The sequence below is a fragment of the Zootoca vivipara genome, chromosome 5 (genome assembly GCF_965207765.1).
Source record: "Zootoca vivipara chromosome 5, rZooViv2.hap1.1, whole genome shotgun sequence".
NCBI lineage: Eukaryota > Metazoa > Chordata > Lepidosauria > Squamata > Lacertidae > Zootoca > Zootoca vivipara.
Window position 1 is genome coordinate 47,852,622 of NC_142588.1, and position 16,890 is coordinate 47,869,511.

General features: G+C 39.5%; 1 protein-coding gene and 1 long non-coding RNA gene across 5 annotated transcripts in view; one reads left to right on the plus strand and one right to left on the minus strand.

Annotated features, from left to right (window-relative positions):
* The window catches only part of LOC148685666 (uncharacterized), a 31,850-nt gene extending 26,527 nt beyond the window's left edge, over positions 1 to 5,323 (plus strand). The window contains exon 5 of the long non-coding RNA XR_015950230.1: positions 5,240 to 5,323. This is a non-coding gene — a long non-coding RNA (uncharacterized LOC148685666). The remainder of the gene's footprint in view (positions 1 to 5,239) is intronic.
* NHLRC2 (NHL repeat containing 2) overlaps positions 1 to 16,890 on the minus strand; it is a 43,505-nt gene that overhangs the window by 17,237 nt on the left and 9,378 nt on the right. For 2 of the 4 annotated variants that reach the window (XM_088670563.1, XM_035133213.3), the window contains exons 1-5: positions 16,522 to 16,704; positions 14,422 to 14,574; positions 7,004 to 7,459; positions 6,281 to 6,402; positions 4,848 to 4,977 (exon numbers count right to left, since the gene is read on the minus strand). In XM_088670563.1, coding sequence (XP_088526689.1) covers positions 4,848 to 4,977; positions 6,281 to 6,402; positions 7,004 to 7,459; positions 14,422 to 14,574; positions 16,522 to 16,687 — 1,027 coding nt within the window. In that variant the 5' untranslated portion in view covers positions 16,688 to 16,704. Of the gene's footprint in view, positions 1 to 4,847; positions 4,978 to 6,280; positions 6,403 to 7,003; positions 7,460 to 14,421; positions 14,575 to 15,665; positions 16,705 to 16,890 lie in introns of those variants that run through there. The other 2 variants (XM_088670562.1, XM_088670561.1) reach the window with 2 other exon arrangements.

The window sequence follows — 16,890 nt, forward strand, 5'->3', positions numbered from 1 at the left end:
GGGGATGTCTTATTTTTTTATTACCTAAGTACAGCATTATTGATAAGCCATTACATGTGCTTATTCCTTTTTATTTAAGATCTTCTTTAATTAAAAAGTCTGTTTTATTTGGGTTCTTTTTGTTTTTTCTTCCCCCTTTCCCCAGCGCTGCCCTTCCCCGATATTCCTTTCTCTCCTGTTTGGATCTTTATTCCTTCTTTCCTTCTGTTCCTTTGCGTATCGTCAGTCTTTTATTTATTAGTTAAAAGCTCCTAATTCCTTCTTAAACTCTATTCAGTAGGGCTTTCTTTGTCTTCTTGTAGTTCTTTCCTGACTGAATGTCACAAAAACAGATACTTTATAGCCCTTTCTAGCCTAGCGTAGCAGAAGCGGATAGTTTGTATCCAGAAAAGGTCCGCTCTCCGCACCCCTCCTCCTCCGTTGTCTCAACTGCGCTTTACAGCCTGATCCTTTCCCCTTCCAAAGGATGTGGGTACCTCTAGATCAGGCTTAGGGTGCAGGGGGGGGGGGGGTTCTTCACTTTCTTTACTGTAGCTTGGATTTCTGGGTTCTTACCATGTTTCCTGCAGCTCCCCACGGCTTCTTTTTCGCAGCTCTAGCGATTGCCGGTGCAGGAGTAAGCTCCTTTCTTTCTTCTTTTTTTTATTTTCCCCTCCAGACTCTTCTTTGTTATAGCAAGGTTTTAAAAGTTTTCCTTTAAAAAGTTCTTAGTTTTGCCTTGCTCTAAGTTTATTTTCTTGTCTTTGTAGTAGCTGCCGACATACAGAGTTCCGTCTTGAGGCAAAACGCAGGGGGAGGGTATCTCAAAAGCGTGTGGGCTCCGTCTCTTCACTGCTGTATTCAACACAATTTATAGCCCTTTTCCGCGCCGCTTTGCCCCTCAAACCTCGAAATTTTCCTTCGTAGGTCTCTCGGGAACCCTTTGCCTTAGGAATTCCCTTTCCCCCTCTGCGTTTGAATCGAATTTGGGGTTTTTTTTCACCCTCCTATTCGATCCCAGACTCAGCTCCGTCGCGGCCAAACGGCTTCACGTGGCGTGGCTGAGGCTGCTGCCGGCTGCTGCCGGGTCCTGCGGCTTCACGCGCCGCCCGCTGCCGGGTCCCGGGCTTCACGCAGCTGGCTGAGGCTGCTGCCAGCTGCTGCCGGGTCCTGCGGCTTCGTGTGATGAGATGCGGCACGGCTGAAGCTCCTGCCGGCTCCTGCGGCTTCGCCCGCCGCCCGCTGAGCCTGCTGCCAGGACCTCCCAGGTCCTGAGACTTCGCACAGCGCGCGCCAAAGCTCCTGCTGGGGCTTCGCGTGGCGCACGTTGAGGCTCTAGTCGGGTCCCAGGGCTTCACCTCTCTCTGGGTCCTGCTGGGTCGGGGCTTCGCGCTGCACCGACAGGCATCGTCCTTTTTCTACCGTAACGGAAGCGCCATCCAGACCTGCTAACAACACTACCTGGTATGGCTTATTTTCGGGGTATGTCTTATATTTATTCTACTCATGAAAAGCCTGCCATGGCTTATTTTTAAGGCCCGTCTTATTTTAGGAGAAACACGGTAGATAACATTCCATTAGGTGAGCCCTAACTATAATCTGAAGTTGTAAATCTGACACAGGTTGCCACCTCAAAGAGAATCGGGCTTCTTTCTCATTCTCCCGTCTCTCTTGGACAAAAGATATGGATCACAAACAAGGGAAACTGCAAACTGATAGCGTCTAAATAAAAATAAAAATAATAGCTGTCATTAACATCTCACTTTTCCTCTAGGAGACTCAAGACGCCATGTGAGGTTGTATTAGCCTCACAACACAGAAGGTAGGTAGTTTAGACAGAGACAGTAACTTTCCCAAGGCCGCTCTGTGACTTCATAGTTGAGCAGAGATTTGAAGATGGATTTTAAAAATCCAAAGTTAGTAACATTCTTCTGTTCTCTTTCCACCACATTTCAACCTAAAATTAGGGCCTGGTTACAGTATGCCAAAGAGCCTTTGCTTCCCTGCATGAAATAAAATCTAGTGTATTCAACACTGCTGGGGGGGGGGTCAGTTGCTTATTTTTAATCAATATTGTTGCTTGATTGCTCAAATTGTTCAATTTTATTTGGTTATCAAGTGCTTTAGGTGAGTTTATGTTAACAAAATGGTGATTAATATATTTCCATTACCTGATTCTTTATCAATACAGTGGCACTAATTCAATGAATAAGATCAGCATACATATTAAAGCAAGTTGAATTTAAATTCACCTCCAGGGAAAGTCTTGAAGGATTCTGCTCAACTTGATTTTATAGAAATTTCACAGAAGTGTAATCAACCTGTTTTTACAGAAATGAGGCAGTAATGCTCATTTACATACTGATATGGCACACAATTGCACCATGGCACAAAACAGTAACACTGCAATAAATTACTCTCCTTAAACCTGAAGTATGATGATGCACGACTCTGTCAAGTGATTTACTCATTGTTGACCTTGGCAATGTAGAAACAATTAAAGTCTGCTGAACTTTACATAGATTTGTTGTACAGTTAATTGTAGTGGCACACAGAAAAGTTTTATAACTATTGCAGGCATGGGTTCAATTACCCTTTTACAAGTGAAATGAACCTGAAGTATTGCTATTAAAATGCTGCCCGGTTCAAAGGATCAGCCTCAATTTTCTCCCACAACCCTGAAGTTCAGTTAGAAGTTCAGTTATTTACTTGCAAGCAGAGTGCATACAAATTATGATATTGCAATGAACCAGCCCTTTCTTAACTTTTCTGACAATATGAAGACAAAAAAATCAACACAAATATCTGTGATGAATTAAAATCATACTTCTACCTAGGACAGGGATGGGAGCCTTTCCCCACCCGAGGGTCACATTCTCTTGTGGGCAACCTTCTGCATAACAATGGTAGGAGGCCCAAGATGCAAAAATAGGTTTCTGTGACTCTTAACCTTGTACATTAGGTTATAGTCCAGCTACACAAAAGGTCAGTGTTCCCCCTACCACCACCACACATCTCCATCGAGGCAAGCAAGAGACACTATCACAGTATCACAGTTCAAGGACATCACCATTCAATATTACAACTGGGCAAAAGAACTCAAGGACGCAAAATGTAACTCTCAGATATGCACAACAGGAAGAAAAAAATCATAATGATAAAAAGTCTTTCCAAAATAGCAAACTGTATATAGGGAAAAGAGATCAAAAGGCGTACAGGGTACCACCACCACAATTTAAGCAGAACTCTTTTGTGCAGCGCTGGCTGATGCTTTTATAAATAGATGTAACTGTGTACCAAATTGCATATATTTTGGAATCTATGTTATACATGCAGATCACAATGCCTGGGTCATAGCTGCCTTCTTTCTGAAAGGCTCAGAGCTATCAAGAACATTTCACACTTCAATCAAAAGTGCATTTAGCACTGCTTACTTTCAGTGGCACTGAATAAAAATAGAAAAGGATGGTACAGAAAGCTGAAATGTAAATGACCATTAATAAAGTGCTAAGACTCCAAAACTATGTATATAAAATTCTGTTCAAGAACTCTAGAGCAGTAAAATATGCTACTTTAACAAAGCATGATAAAAAGGGGATATATGGTAATTGAAAGTTACAAAATGTTCAACGTTCAAACATCACACTAAACTTAGTTTAACATGATGCGAACAAGCCACAGCAAGCTTCAAGCTCGTGCACACACACCTTGCTTTGTTCCTCATGTGTACCTGGGAGGAATTTGAACCTCTCTTTCCCCCTTGCTTGCTTCTATGCTTGACTATCTGGGCTTTTGGCATTAGTATACAAAAAAGAAAAATCCCTTATAAAATATAGACAGCTGGCATAGTTAACTGAATTTCACTTGTTATTTCCTTGGGTTAGTAGTCTCAAACAGATGGGGCAAAAGAGCAAATCTTGGGCATAGCCACTGTTATGAAGTAAAAACTCTGTATCTTTAGAAGTATTTCTTGTCTCACATAATAGTCTGTATGCATTCACATTGTATGACAATTTTCTACCTACCCATTTCAATTCTCTGGCACCCTACCTGCATAACCTAGCAATTCTAAAATATAGACACGCTTTTACTCTCACAAGATTGAATGTATTGCCCTCAGCTATACTTGAGGGACGATTCCAACAGATTCCACAGGAAAAACACTTATGTCCCTGTGGAAACGGCAGTACCAAATCGGTGGTGCATGCCCTTCTGGCTTGCACTCTTTATAAAGACTTGAGGAATGAGGTTATCATCCCTCTTTTATTGTCCATTCCGGGTCGCCCAGCCACTGCCACAGTGTCCTTTCTCTTGGCAGATCAAGACGAGCAGGTGACAGCAAAGGCTGCAACGTTTTTAGCTGGGGCAATTAGAGTAATATCCACTATTTCACTATTGATTCAAACCCTAAAATGTATTTTATATAATTGACTTTTTATTTCTATTCTTTGTATATTACTGTTTTTTTTTATTGCTATGGCTGATGTCTGACGCAAATAAAGATTCATTCATTCATTCTGAGGTTGCCTGGAGTCAGGTGTGTCTGTGTGTGTGAAGCAGCAATGACTGTACTCTCTCTAAATTAGTTTTATGCCACATAACCACAGCAGCCACGCTGTGTTACGACATCACATGACAGACATTTTGTTACTTGTACTCACAGTACTTTGTCAAAATTAAAAATGTGTCTGCTGGCCCAAAAAAGTTGGCAACTCCAGAGCACCAATGAAATATAACCATACGTAACCAAATGCTGAAAGGGGACAAACTTGTTGTTTCTAAATACCAAACTTCTGAAATCTGCTTGTTTTTGACAGCTTGTGAGATTAATGTGTTAAGAGTGTGCAGTTATAACTTCATTAAAATACCTGACGTTCCAAAGACTACATCCCATGGTGAACTAATAGCCTGTTCCTCCCCTTTGGCTCCTCCTTCCTTATCTGTGCCTTGTAATCCAACTCCTGCAACAGTGCTCACCATCTCTAACTGGAGGTCAATCTAGAATGAAATCAGAATAATTTTATTTGCTTTTTATGTTATTTACCAAGTCTGGAAAAATATGCTACTCTCTATTGTCTTAATGTGTCTTTATCATATTTTATTGCATTATAAATATTATAAAAAGCCTGGATACTTTTTTTGTATAGATTGATGTACAAGTCTAGTAAATCAAATCAATTGTCTTCCATGTTCTTCAGATTTGAAATACAGTATGATGGGTAGGTAGGGGAAGCTGATTAACTGAATTTGTCTTCTACAGTTCTTCACATGGACCTATCTTTAATTCTTAAACGACTTCCCTTTGGAATATTACGGAAATGTTACTGGTTTTAAGAGAAAGGTAAAGGATGAAGTAATGTATTCCCATAAAAATAATAATGGTGTTTATTAGTAAGAGAAATATTATGATGTCACTGAAAAGAACTTCTCCAGGTTATTCAACATTCACAGGCCTAATTCATGCTGTAAAATTATAATTGATTGAAACATGTACTAACAGTACATGATAACCCGAACAGAAATCAAAAGGTAAATACTGAAATCCTAATTTTACATAATTTAAGTTGTAAGCAGCCTGAATAGCAAGGAGGCATGGTAACAGTTATTATTATTATTATTATTATTGGAGATTTAGGCCACAAACTTTGACTTGGACATCTTATGTGCTCTTGCTCATGGCACACTCCAATTCAAAATGATGTGGGCCAAACTATAATGTGCAGATTCATTTGTGAGGTGTATGTATGGTCTCATGTGAGGGGTCTGACATTCAAGTGAGCTGAATGAGATAACCAGTTTTATCCCAGCTCTATAATTCCATTCCATTGCTCTGCGGAGTAACGATGGCTTGGTATTTGACACTTGAACAACAACATGCTCTGTGTTGATCCAGCAGAGATCTGTTACAATTACAGTTCTGAAAATGAACATAAATAGAATATAGTCTCTTGCTTATATTCCTAGATATTTCCTAGAGGGAAGGGAGACAAAACACATGGTTTTGTAGAGCCAAAATGCAATTATTTAAAAATGGAACTGAGAAATCATGGCACACGGCATTATTGCATTCCATTCTCTTTAGGAAAGCGTTAAACTGTTGTACCTAATAACTTGCCTTAAAAGCATATGTGAAAAGGAAAAGAAGTCTGTTCCAAATACTTGGGAAACATGTTTATAAATATTAGACAAGATTCTACTTTTGGATACACTGCATAGTTACTTTCACGTCCATTTTACCAATGTAACTCATAAGAGAATTTGGCGATTCTCCTACAATTTTTTTCTAGCTAGGAAAGTTTACCTTCCTAATCAGATGGTTTTCTGTATCTGCTACATAAATAATATTGTTCTTTACAGCCACTCCCTGTGGAGAACTGAATAATGCTTCTGAAAATGTTCCATCTTTTCTTCCACTGTTTGGTCCTGAAAAGAAAACCAAACAAAAAAGAAATCAGCAGAATTAGAATTTGCATCAAAAGATTGACCGTACGTAAGCGTAAGAGCTGATAAGAGTTCAGGAGCAAACCTTTACCCAATTTTAGAAGTCAACCTAAAATTAGAGAGCCCTGCATTGTTCAATTATTTAAGATGTTTGCCAATTATCTTCTTCAAGGAAAATGTATATTATTTTTAAAGAATATTCAAATTTAAAATGTACTTGTGCAAATGGTCTTGAAATATGATTTGTACATTTTCCAAAAAATATTTTGTAGGCAATACAATAAAAACAAACCAGCCGTAATTACAAGAATTTTCTTTACAGCAAAGCCTCAGGTTTCAACTTTTGCAAGGCATTACACAGCTGTAAAAACAGAATTAAAAGCATCTACCTAGTTGGAAGCGCAGAGCAAGTAACAATTCATTTGTGGCAGACAACTTGCTACACTCTGCACGGAAAACAGTTTTTAATAACACTTTTACTAGTACAGTACTAGGAAGGGTACCAGCAACACAGAATTCAAGATCTGCCATGACAGCATAAAAGCTAATATGAAAGGATTTTCTACATTTAAGTTCTCCTCACCTCCAACAGTGTGCAGAATTTGACCATTTTTCCTGACAACCACAATCCTGTGATGTCCGGTATCTGCTATGACCAATCTGTCGCCAGAATTGTCCACTGTAATTTTGCCGGGAAAGAGCAAAGGCGAAGGTGGCAAATAGTCTCTATAGAGCTGTGCTCTAATATTATTAGCATTGATTTGTCCTTGTTCTCTATAATACTTTAGGGCTATGGATGTAAATAGAAATAATTTGTCCTTGTGTCCTTCACCAAGCAGAGTGAACAGCATATTCCCACGAGGTCCAACAATGATCAAGGTTGGCCAGCAGGACACTTCTAGCTCATGCCAAAGAGTTGCATCAGCATCATTTACCACAGGATGAGTGATATTGTATCTAAGGACAGCACTTTTGATGTTATCCAGAACCTTTTCATTTGGAAATTTTGCCGAATGGACACCAACCACAAGGAGACCATCTGAAAGCACAGATAAAAAACCACACATATTAAATGCTACTTAAAGGCAATAAAGGGACGCAGGTAGCGCTGTGGGTTAAACCACTGAGCCTAGGGCTTGCCGATTGAAAGGATGGCGGTTCAAATCCCCGCAACGGGGTGAGCTCCCGTTGCTCGGTCCTAGCTCCTGCCAACCTAGCAGTTCAAAAGCACGTCAAAGTGCAAGTAGATACAGTGGTACCTCTACTTACGAATAACTCTACTTACGAATGTTTCTACTTACGAATGGAGCTCCATCCGCCATCTTGGATGCGGTTTAGATAGGATTTTTTCTACTTACGAAGTTTTAGATAGGGTTGCTTCTACTTACGAATTTTTTTCTCCCAATGCATTCCTATGGGATTTGACTTACAAATTTTTTCGACTTACAAATGTGTGTTCGGAACACATTAAATTCGTAAGTAGAGGTACCACTGTAAATAGGTACTGTACCGCTCCGGCAGGAAGGTAAACGGTCTTTCCGTGTGCTATTCTGGTTTCGCCAGAAGCGGCTTAGTCATGCTGGCCACATGACCCAGAAAAACTGTCTGTGGAAGCGGACAACCATCGGCTCCCTTGGCCTTTAAAGTGAGATGAATACCGCAACCCCAGAGTCTTTCGCGACTGGACTTACTTGTCAGGGGTCCCACTTTACCTTTAAAGGCAATAATTTTTTTTAAAATAAAGTGCGGCTAAGGCTGGATCAAAGGCAAGTTCCCTAAACGGTTATATGGAACTCTAGACTAAAGCATTTTGTTGTTTTTCGGCATATGGGGGAGGAAGGACAGTTCAGCAGCTCAAGTTTTAATCCTCACAGTAAGACTGTGTTCCACTGAACATTATGGAATTTAGTTTGTAGTAGATATGCACAACATTTCACTGTTAGTATTAGGAGAATTTTCTATGTACATCTATGACCACAAGGAAGGACATATCAAAGATCCCAACTGGATGAGAAAAAGGGCCATTAAATAAATGAAACCATCAGCTATGGGAGAAGGAGGAAAGAAAGCAATCAAGAATAGGTTTGCAGGAATTGAGGAATCAAAAAAAGCATTTGTAACACAATAGTTGAAGCTTCCACACAGAAATGGGCACAACCACAACGTATGCGGGCCTTGAAACCTGGTACTGGCTTAGTAAGGGATTTAAAATTAGGAACAAAAATTAAGTGTGCTATATTTGCATCTTGCTCCTTGAAAAAAAAAATGGCTACAATCTCACCCCAAACTGCAATCACAAAAGAGCTTGCAGCAGCCTCCCTTTCTCTGGTCTTTTTAACTTCATTGACTACAGCTCCTGGTTCGCACAATATGCTAAGACAAACCTTTGCTCAGCACACGGGGCAAAAGAGACAGAAAAAGGGCTGTGAGTCATACTTGCATAAAGATGAAAGCCCATAGGCTTGGATGTGGAGGATGTTTATCTGCAATTGATGTTTAGTGCTACTGCAATCCAGGCCTGATGATCAGCAATTTGCCAGCATTTACACCAATCTTAGAGAACATACAGCGTTCAATGACCAGAGCAAGAATCAAAACAACATTGTAAAGTTTTTCCTAGTTCGATTGCAGGTATGTTACTACCTCCTCACAATGCCATCATTCCTGGAAGTGAGTTTTCCAGAGAGTCAAGCTTGTAGTTCTAAAATTCAGTTATCATGATTTGGTTTCATTGCTTTTTAAATATATTTATAAATGTAAATATATCACTGAAACCTTGCCAAGGAAACCTAGCATAGAAATATGCCCAAATTAACATTCTGCATTAAATGTTTCACATATGAATAAATGTTGCATATAATTAACCAGTAATCCATGAAGCTATTCATCTCTCTAGGAACAATAACTAATGTGCTACTCCACACCAACATCAATCTACATTTCACCAGAGTAGTTTTTTTAGCCATGGTTTTATGTTTTGCTAAAATATAGATGCTGATTTCAAAAACAAAAGCTGTTGGCTGCTTTGGAGACTGTACAAGGAAAGGAAGGATATAAATATTTTAAATTAATAATGTTGATAAAAACCTATGCTCTCAAGCATTTAAGATAAAATATGAAAAAAGCAATAATCTACACCATAAAATTTTCATGTAACCAAACTACTCTTTCTAGTTTTATAATGTTTTTATGTTTATTGACACTTATCAAAAGATATACAAAAGTTCATACCCAATACAAAGTATATTTTTATAATAACCAAAGCAAAAAGAAGAGAAAAAGAAAAAGTAGAAACAAAAAGAAAAAAAGATGAAAATAACCTTCTGATTCTTCATCAATCAGCTAAATATAGTAAATTGTTCAAAGTATTCACTCACTAAAATCCAACTACGGTATTCTATTTTCTATAAGCCAATACAGTACACATCTTCCAAGGACCATTTGTGTGTCAGCTGTACATCAGTATCTAACGTTCGTTATTTTATCTTGTGTCAATGCCCCATGAACTGCTTTCCTAAGCAACTAAACTGACAGTATGGAATTATGATGTCGATACTTTTGTGAAATTTCTCATTTTTAAAATACATGCCAATATAAACTCATTACAGGGTGAATAAAAACCAGTAACAAAATATTCCATCTGTCTGCTGCATCCAGTATAAGAACCAAGCAGACTGCAAGAGTAGGGAAGCCTCCTGCTCATTAGGCTACTGGAGAAGGAATGAAGCTCTTAACAACTCCTCTGCTAAACTAGTAACTGTTGTGGGTTTATTTGCAAGGCTGTGCTTGGCACAATCATTAATTTCAGAATGCCCTGACTCAAAGTGTAAGGGAATGCCTAATCCCAGGAACGGGACTTGGTTGTAGTTAATCAGTGTTGAGGGAAAGGCTCTTAGCACATTTTTATAGACATCACATGTCTACTTGGCTGAGCCCTGATATTAAACACAGGTTCTAACTCATTACAGGTAGAGATTTAGGCTGCAATACTAACCCCACTTATCTGGGAGTATGCCCCAATGAATGTAGTAGGACTTATATGTGAATAGACATGGTTAGGATTGAATTGTTATTTTAATTTAAAAAAATACTGTCCAATCAACTATGGCATCATAAGTCTTAAATTATTCTAAGTATTAAAGTATTCATAAGTTTTGAAAAATGGTATGAAAAAATTGAATAGTGGTGCAAATTTAAGAAGAAGGAGGGGAAAAAACCACTTCCACCCAGCCCTCCATCTGCAAACAAATGATATCAATGTGTCAAAGATTTAACCAATCTGCCCTTCCCTTCCCAAAAGAAAAACAATTATTTCAACATTCTAACAACAGCTACGTGATTTATAAAAAAATAGTTATATCACCCTTCCAGCTCTTTAAAACGGAAAATCTCACAAGAATTTCCCCTACCCTTCTGTTATGTAGTGTTGACAGAACATTACCATAAATAAGATTCTAGCAGTCTGCTCTGTTAACAGACAGAACCCTGTGGAAGGTGATAGCTATTTAATTTCAAGGCCTCTTCCCACACATAAGATAAACAATTCCAACTCTTCAAACTGCACTGCATTTAATTACATACCAAGTGGAACAGAGAACTTTAATTTCTTATTGATATTGAATTCAACTGCACCCCTTTTGCTTTCAATAGGGTCTGAAATGGGATAGCAAAACATTTCCATATTGGATGTAGTCCAGTAGTCTTTCCTCCAAGTTTGGAATCAATGTTTAAATTCTGAGCTAGGGATTTAGTAAGAATAAGTGCACGATGTAATCCTTCAAAACCTGGCAGCTTGTTGTCAGGCTCTGAAGACATGCTCAAGACTTCAGGACAAGTTCTGCAATGGAGATTCTAAATACCATTGCTCTGTCTCTGGAATAAAATGGAACCGAAAATGAGATACAGATTTAGTGCGCAGACTAGAGTTCCCAGGTGTCTACTATTCCTTCCTGTTCCACTACCTAGACCTGGTGATATGGCAGATGAATACAACTTGGCCTGCACTCACAAGCAAGATTTGTCTAAATAATTATTTTGCCTCCGGCTTATAAAGTATACAAAAGCTATAGTCCTAAGCACACTGAAGTCCTTAGTGCTGAGTACACATGCATAGGATCATTTTTTTTTTAAAAAAAGGAATAGACAACATATGCATTAAGGCTTTAACAGAAAAGATACCAAACTAAAAAATCTCTACAGATCAGATATATTACTGTAGCCGTACGCAGTGCCACTTCAAACATTAACAGAAATAAAGGCTGCTGTTTGAGCACAACATTCACTCTGTATCATGGCGAAAATATTCATGGAAGAAAACGTGCAGTAAACATTGTGCAAAGAGCTTGTTCAATGGTAGTTTCTGAGTAGTGTGCATGCCAAATGCTTTAAGAGACCTTCTCTTCACACAATACAGTAGTCAAAGCAGAAATGCACACCAGCACCTTGACCCTAGCACTTTAAACTTGCATTTCATTTATTTAATTCCAAATCAAACACCAGTCTAAGTAATTAAGGAAAAAAGTAATTCAGATTTGAGAACACTTATATCAACATAAATGCTCTAGTTGGAATTACTGCATTGCTGAGGGTTGGACTAGATGACTATTGGGGTCCTTTCCAAATATATCAAATGTAAAATTCTACTTTGTGAGGATGCAGTTGGATTCAACCTGCACTGAAAAGATTACACAATAGCAGCAAACTGGCCTTCTACCAAAGTATTTCTGTCAAGAAGCACTTCCTCATACAGTAATCCAACAGGCCATTTCTAAACTGTTGATGTGAAATGAATGTGCATTAGGGCTTAAAATAACCTTGTGAATGCCACACTGGATGCAGAAATAGCACTAGCAATGATAAGAGCAAGAACATATCTGATAAACATGCTAACTGGCACCAATTCATGTTCTAAAATACACCTACAAAATTCCAGATGTACACGTTAATTTAAAAAATGTGATGACCTTGACAGTGTCATATAACAACTCATTGGGTTTACAATCTCTTATCACGTAAATATAATAATGGACTTTTGTTTTAAAGCAGCCACTTATCAAGAGAATATCTGTAGCACAATAATATAATATATGTACATCAGAATAGCAAGAGTTTATTTTAGAATGCTAAAATTAAGATATGTATTCCAGCAAAAAAAATGATAAATTTTAATTTTGCAAAGTAGAAATTTGTACGTACCGTGTTTCTCATATTATAAGACATGTCTTATATTTATTTTTTCCTCAAAAAAACACACTATGGCTTATTTTCAAGGGATGTCTTATTTTTTTCCTCCTCCTCCTGCCGCGGCCGGCATTGCTGCTGTGCCTATCACTATGTCTTATTTTCGGGGTATGGCTTATATTCCTTGAATGCTTAAAAATCCTGCTATGGCTTATTTTATGGGTATGTCTTAAAATATGAGAAACAGGGTATAGTTTGCTTAAGGAAGACACTAAGGTTCATGCAACATGCCTATTATATACTATGCATAACAATTCCACACTTAAATATATTGGGCTGTATTTAACATAGCACTAAGGAGATAATGCTGTTAGTGCGAGAATGTTTTCTCCTCAAAATCAACAACAGAATTTGTTGACTAGAAATGTAGCAAGCTACTGGGTCTTTATGTTCAAAATGAGAACTCTGATTTAATAACTAGGATGAAACCATGAAGGAAGATTCTAGCCCATTTTCCTGGTTGGTTAAGCAATATATATCAAGCTAGCATGCCTCAGTTTGCACATAACAGGAAACTTTCACCTAATACAATCCAGGATATTCATGCTAATGTCAGGACACAATGGCAGAGGGGCAAGGGAGGAGGGCTTGGCCACAACACTTATTCCTGGCTTCACAAACTATGTTTTATGAAGAAAGGCATGATAACATGAAGTAGGTCATTCTCAGTGAAGTGTAGTTGGAATTCTAGTAAACTGTACCCAAGAGTGTACATTAATGTGTGTACCTGGAATTCTTACTATGGAACATTGTCTACGAGGCTCTATATGTCAACCATAAGAACCTGAATGCAAAATTGCAAATTGTAGACGGAATCAAGATTTATAATCTTATCAGTTCACAATCTCAGCTAGTTTGCTGTTACAAACCCTTTGACAACCAGATCAGGGTTACAGAACAGATGGCACCCTAAGATGCTGTTAAGATTCCAACACCATCATTCCCAGCCCAGCAGGGTACATCAAGCAAGTTCAAATGTTCCACTTCCCTGCAGTGGACTATGCTTCCCCACCTATGTGCAGTGCAATCTTATGCATGTGTGTTCCAATTATTTTGAGTAGGGTTTAGGTTGCAATCCAACCCTAACCCCCACTCCCCGACAGAGGGGCTTTGCAGTGGAGCAGAAAAACCATGCCATCTGTAGCCTGGCCATTCACAACAGCTACTGCAGAAGTAAGCAAATATGATTCGGCTTGATCCCTGAGCTAGCCCTGGTTTGGACCCAATGCTGATGCAAGTGAGACTGTTTTCAGATCTAGTGGATCTGAGATTGGCTCACCCTGCCTCTGGAATGCCCCATTTAAATATTTTATTCTGGTCCTCACCAGTGGGCCAACTGCCTGCCCATTTGGTAGGTGGTAGGAGGAGATTGGCACCTACGGAGTGACATAAGTTTGATTGTTTTTAATTGCTCTGCAATTAAATATTCCCTAATAAGCACGCATATGATTGCATCCAAAATTCAAACAGGAAGGAACAGAGCCAAAGGTTCTGGACTTCAGGGTATTTGTGATCAGATCAGCTTTTCATTACAAAATTTTAAAATGTTTCTTCTATATTGGCAAATATACAGCAGGGCATTACTTAGAACAGGATAGCAGAATACATGATGACATGTGTTATTCTTTCATTAAAAGAAAGTGTTTAAAAGTGTTTCAATTAGTTCTTCACAATGCCTATGAGAGCTACTGAATTTTTTCGGATCAAATGCTATAAAAGATTTCCAGGGTCATCCAGCAAATAAATAAGACTTGTTGATACCTTTCGCAGAGTACTTCTGCTCTAACTCATGGAGATCAGGCAGCAGGTGAATACAATTGATGCAACAGTAAGTGAAGAAATCTAACACCACCACTTTGCCACAAAGGTCTTTGTACAGAGACAGTGATTCTTCTGTATTCAGCCATTGTAAATCTGAAATCAGAAGGCAAATAACTCCATTACTTTCAAGAAGCAAAAGTGCAAGGAACTATGCAAATTCAAAAATAGCATATGACTACTGCTACAAATTAAAAAGAAAACTTTTCATACATACATCTACTTCATATTTCATAATCTGTACTTTTTCAGAACTCCCAAGATAACAAACCTAAGATAACACTGGAAAACTACCCTAATTCATATTCAGGCATGCTAACTTTCAAAAACAAACAGCCACACGTCCAAACATATTTTTCATTTTGTTAAAGAATCTTTTAGACAACAAAATTATATTACTCAATTTTGATGTTGACATATATGATATATAACCATACACTAACTTCTTAAGCATCCACTTTCATAACTGGCAATTTTAACTCATAAGGAAAAGTAGTTGGCAGTTACTATTCTTTGCAAGGTGAAATAATAGTGGTTGGTTGCTGTTGTTTTACTCATCTTTCTTGTGGAATACTTCTCAATATATATACAATTAAGCAGAGTTAGTTGGCATTATTACCTTCTGTTGAAATAACAGGTAATCTGTAGTAGTTTGAACCAACAAATTAGTGGGAGGCAATACCAGTCTCAAACAGTGAGAACAACTTGCATCTGCTACTTATCCAACCACCACACTGTAGTGCCCGCCTAGCCCCACTTCAATGAGTTCCACTGGTGGTAGCTTTCACCTGTCATGTGGGTGGATGCACTGGGGTGATCCTCACTGGTGGTGCTAACCCACCAGTAGAGGCAGGCAGGACTGTGTGCAGGGACACTTCAACCAAACCAGTGACTGAGTTTGGGCTTTCAAATTTCAGTGGCCCTGTGTGACACCAAAATTCGCCCCCCCCTCCATCATTGTTGCAGCGTACCCTCTCAGCTCTGTCTGTAGTGTGGGTGAACTGGCTGCACTCCCCTAAAACCACCTTTGTCCAAACCCTCTCCAACACAGATGTGTGGGTTGGGATTGCACTGCCTCTTCTGAATAGACACATATAGAATTTCAACTGTGCATGCAGCAAGATAAGTCATTGCTTTTTTATAGAATCATGGAATTGGAAGGGAACCTGAGGATCATCTAGTCCTACCTCCTGCAATGCAGCTGTCCCATACAGGGATCGAACCTTCAACCATGGTCTTATCAGCACCATGCTCTAACCAACCAAGCTATCTGGTCTCAGGCATCGGGCATCCAAATATCCAATGATTCAGAGTAAGTACAAGTTAACAAATAACTTTGGAGTAAACATGGAGTTGCAGCCTTGTTTCCCAAGATAGTGAACAAACACAACATAATTACTGCATCTGGATCAGCTACTGATAGAGATTACAGTTCCCACTTGCACCTTATGTTTTCACTGAAAGGGTGGAGGAAAAGGGAGTTGTCAACACTGATACTATTATTTTTAATCTGGAATGTGTTGCTTAACGTTGCTTGTGACCAAAGAGAGTTTAAAGAGAATGTGATGGGGGCCAGGGCCATCAGTTTATTTAATCCTGGATTGTTTTTTAAAGATGTAAGAGAGACCCAGAATAATTTTGCAGGTGCAACTGTTTCCCACTTCTGCATGCATCTCTCTTTTCTATGTAGCTGTTACCAATGCAGGTGCCTGCCCCCTTTCATTTCTGAAGAGAGGAGAAAAACAGGTGTATATACAGGAGGCGGCGGCGGGGAGAGGAATGCAGAAGAGTTCTTTTAAGTTTCAGGATTGCCAAAAACCCATTGCACTAAAAAAAAATCCATTGCAAGCGTCGTTTGCAACATCTTGTTTCAAGCACCCAGAAAGAAAGAAAGAGACGATGAGCGGTAAGGGACGACAGGAGGAAAACCAATTCGCGCTGCGAGAGCTTGAGGATGCGCGGAAAGGCGGCGTCTCAGCGCTGAGCTTTTGGCGCAGGTCCTTCGCTCCGGCGCTTTCGCCTCGCCCAAGCCTCAAAGCTCACCTGCTCCGAACTCGGGGACTTTCAAATCCCGCTCCCAGGTGTCCACCTTCCGCAGGTGCTGATATACCAGGTTCTCCTTCTCCTGAGCCGTCGTCGCTTCCTTCAGCGCGCAGTCCAGCTGGCTCTGCGCGGGCAGAAGGCCGGCCAAACCCCCGCCGGCCGCCATCTTGCCTCTCTAACTCCCTCCCTCCCGGAGAGAGGGAACCCTGAGAGGAGCACGCTGCCCGTTTACCACTCTTCGCTTTCGCTTTCAGCACTTTCGAGAGACTACACTCTGGTCAGTGGAGCAAATCGCCATCACACGTCCTACCGTGGCGGGGGAAATAGGGACGTAAAACGCAACCATTTTTCGTAACAAAAAAATAAATC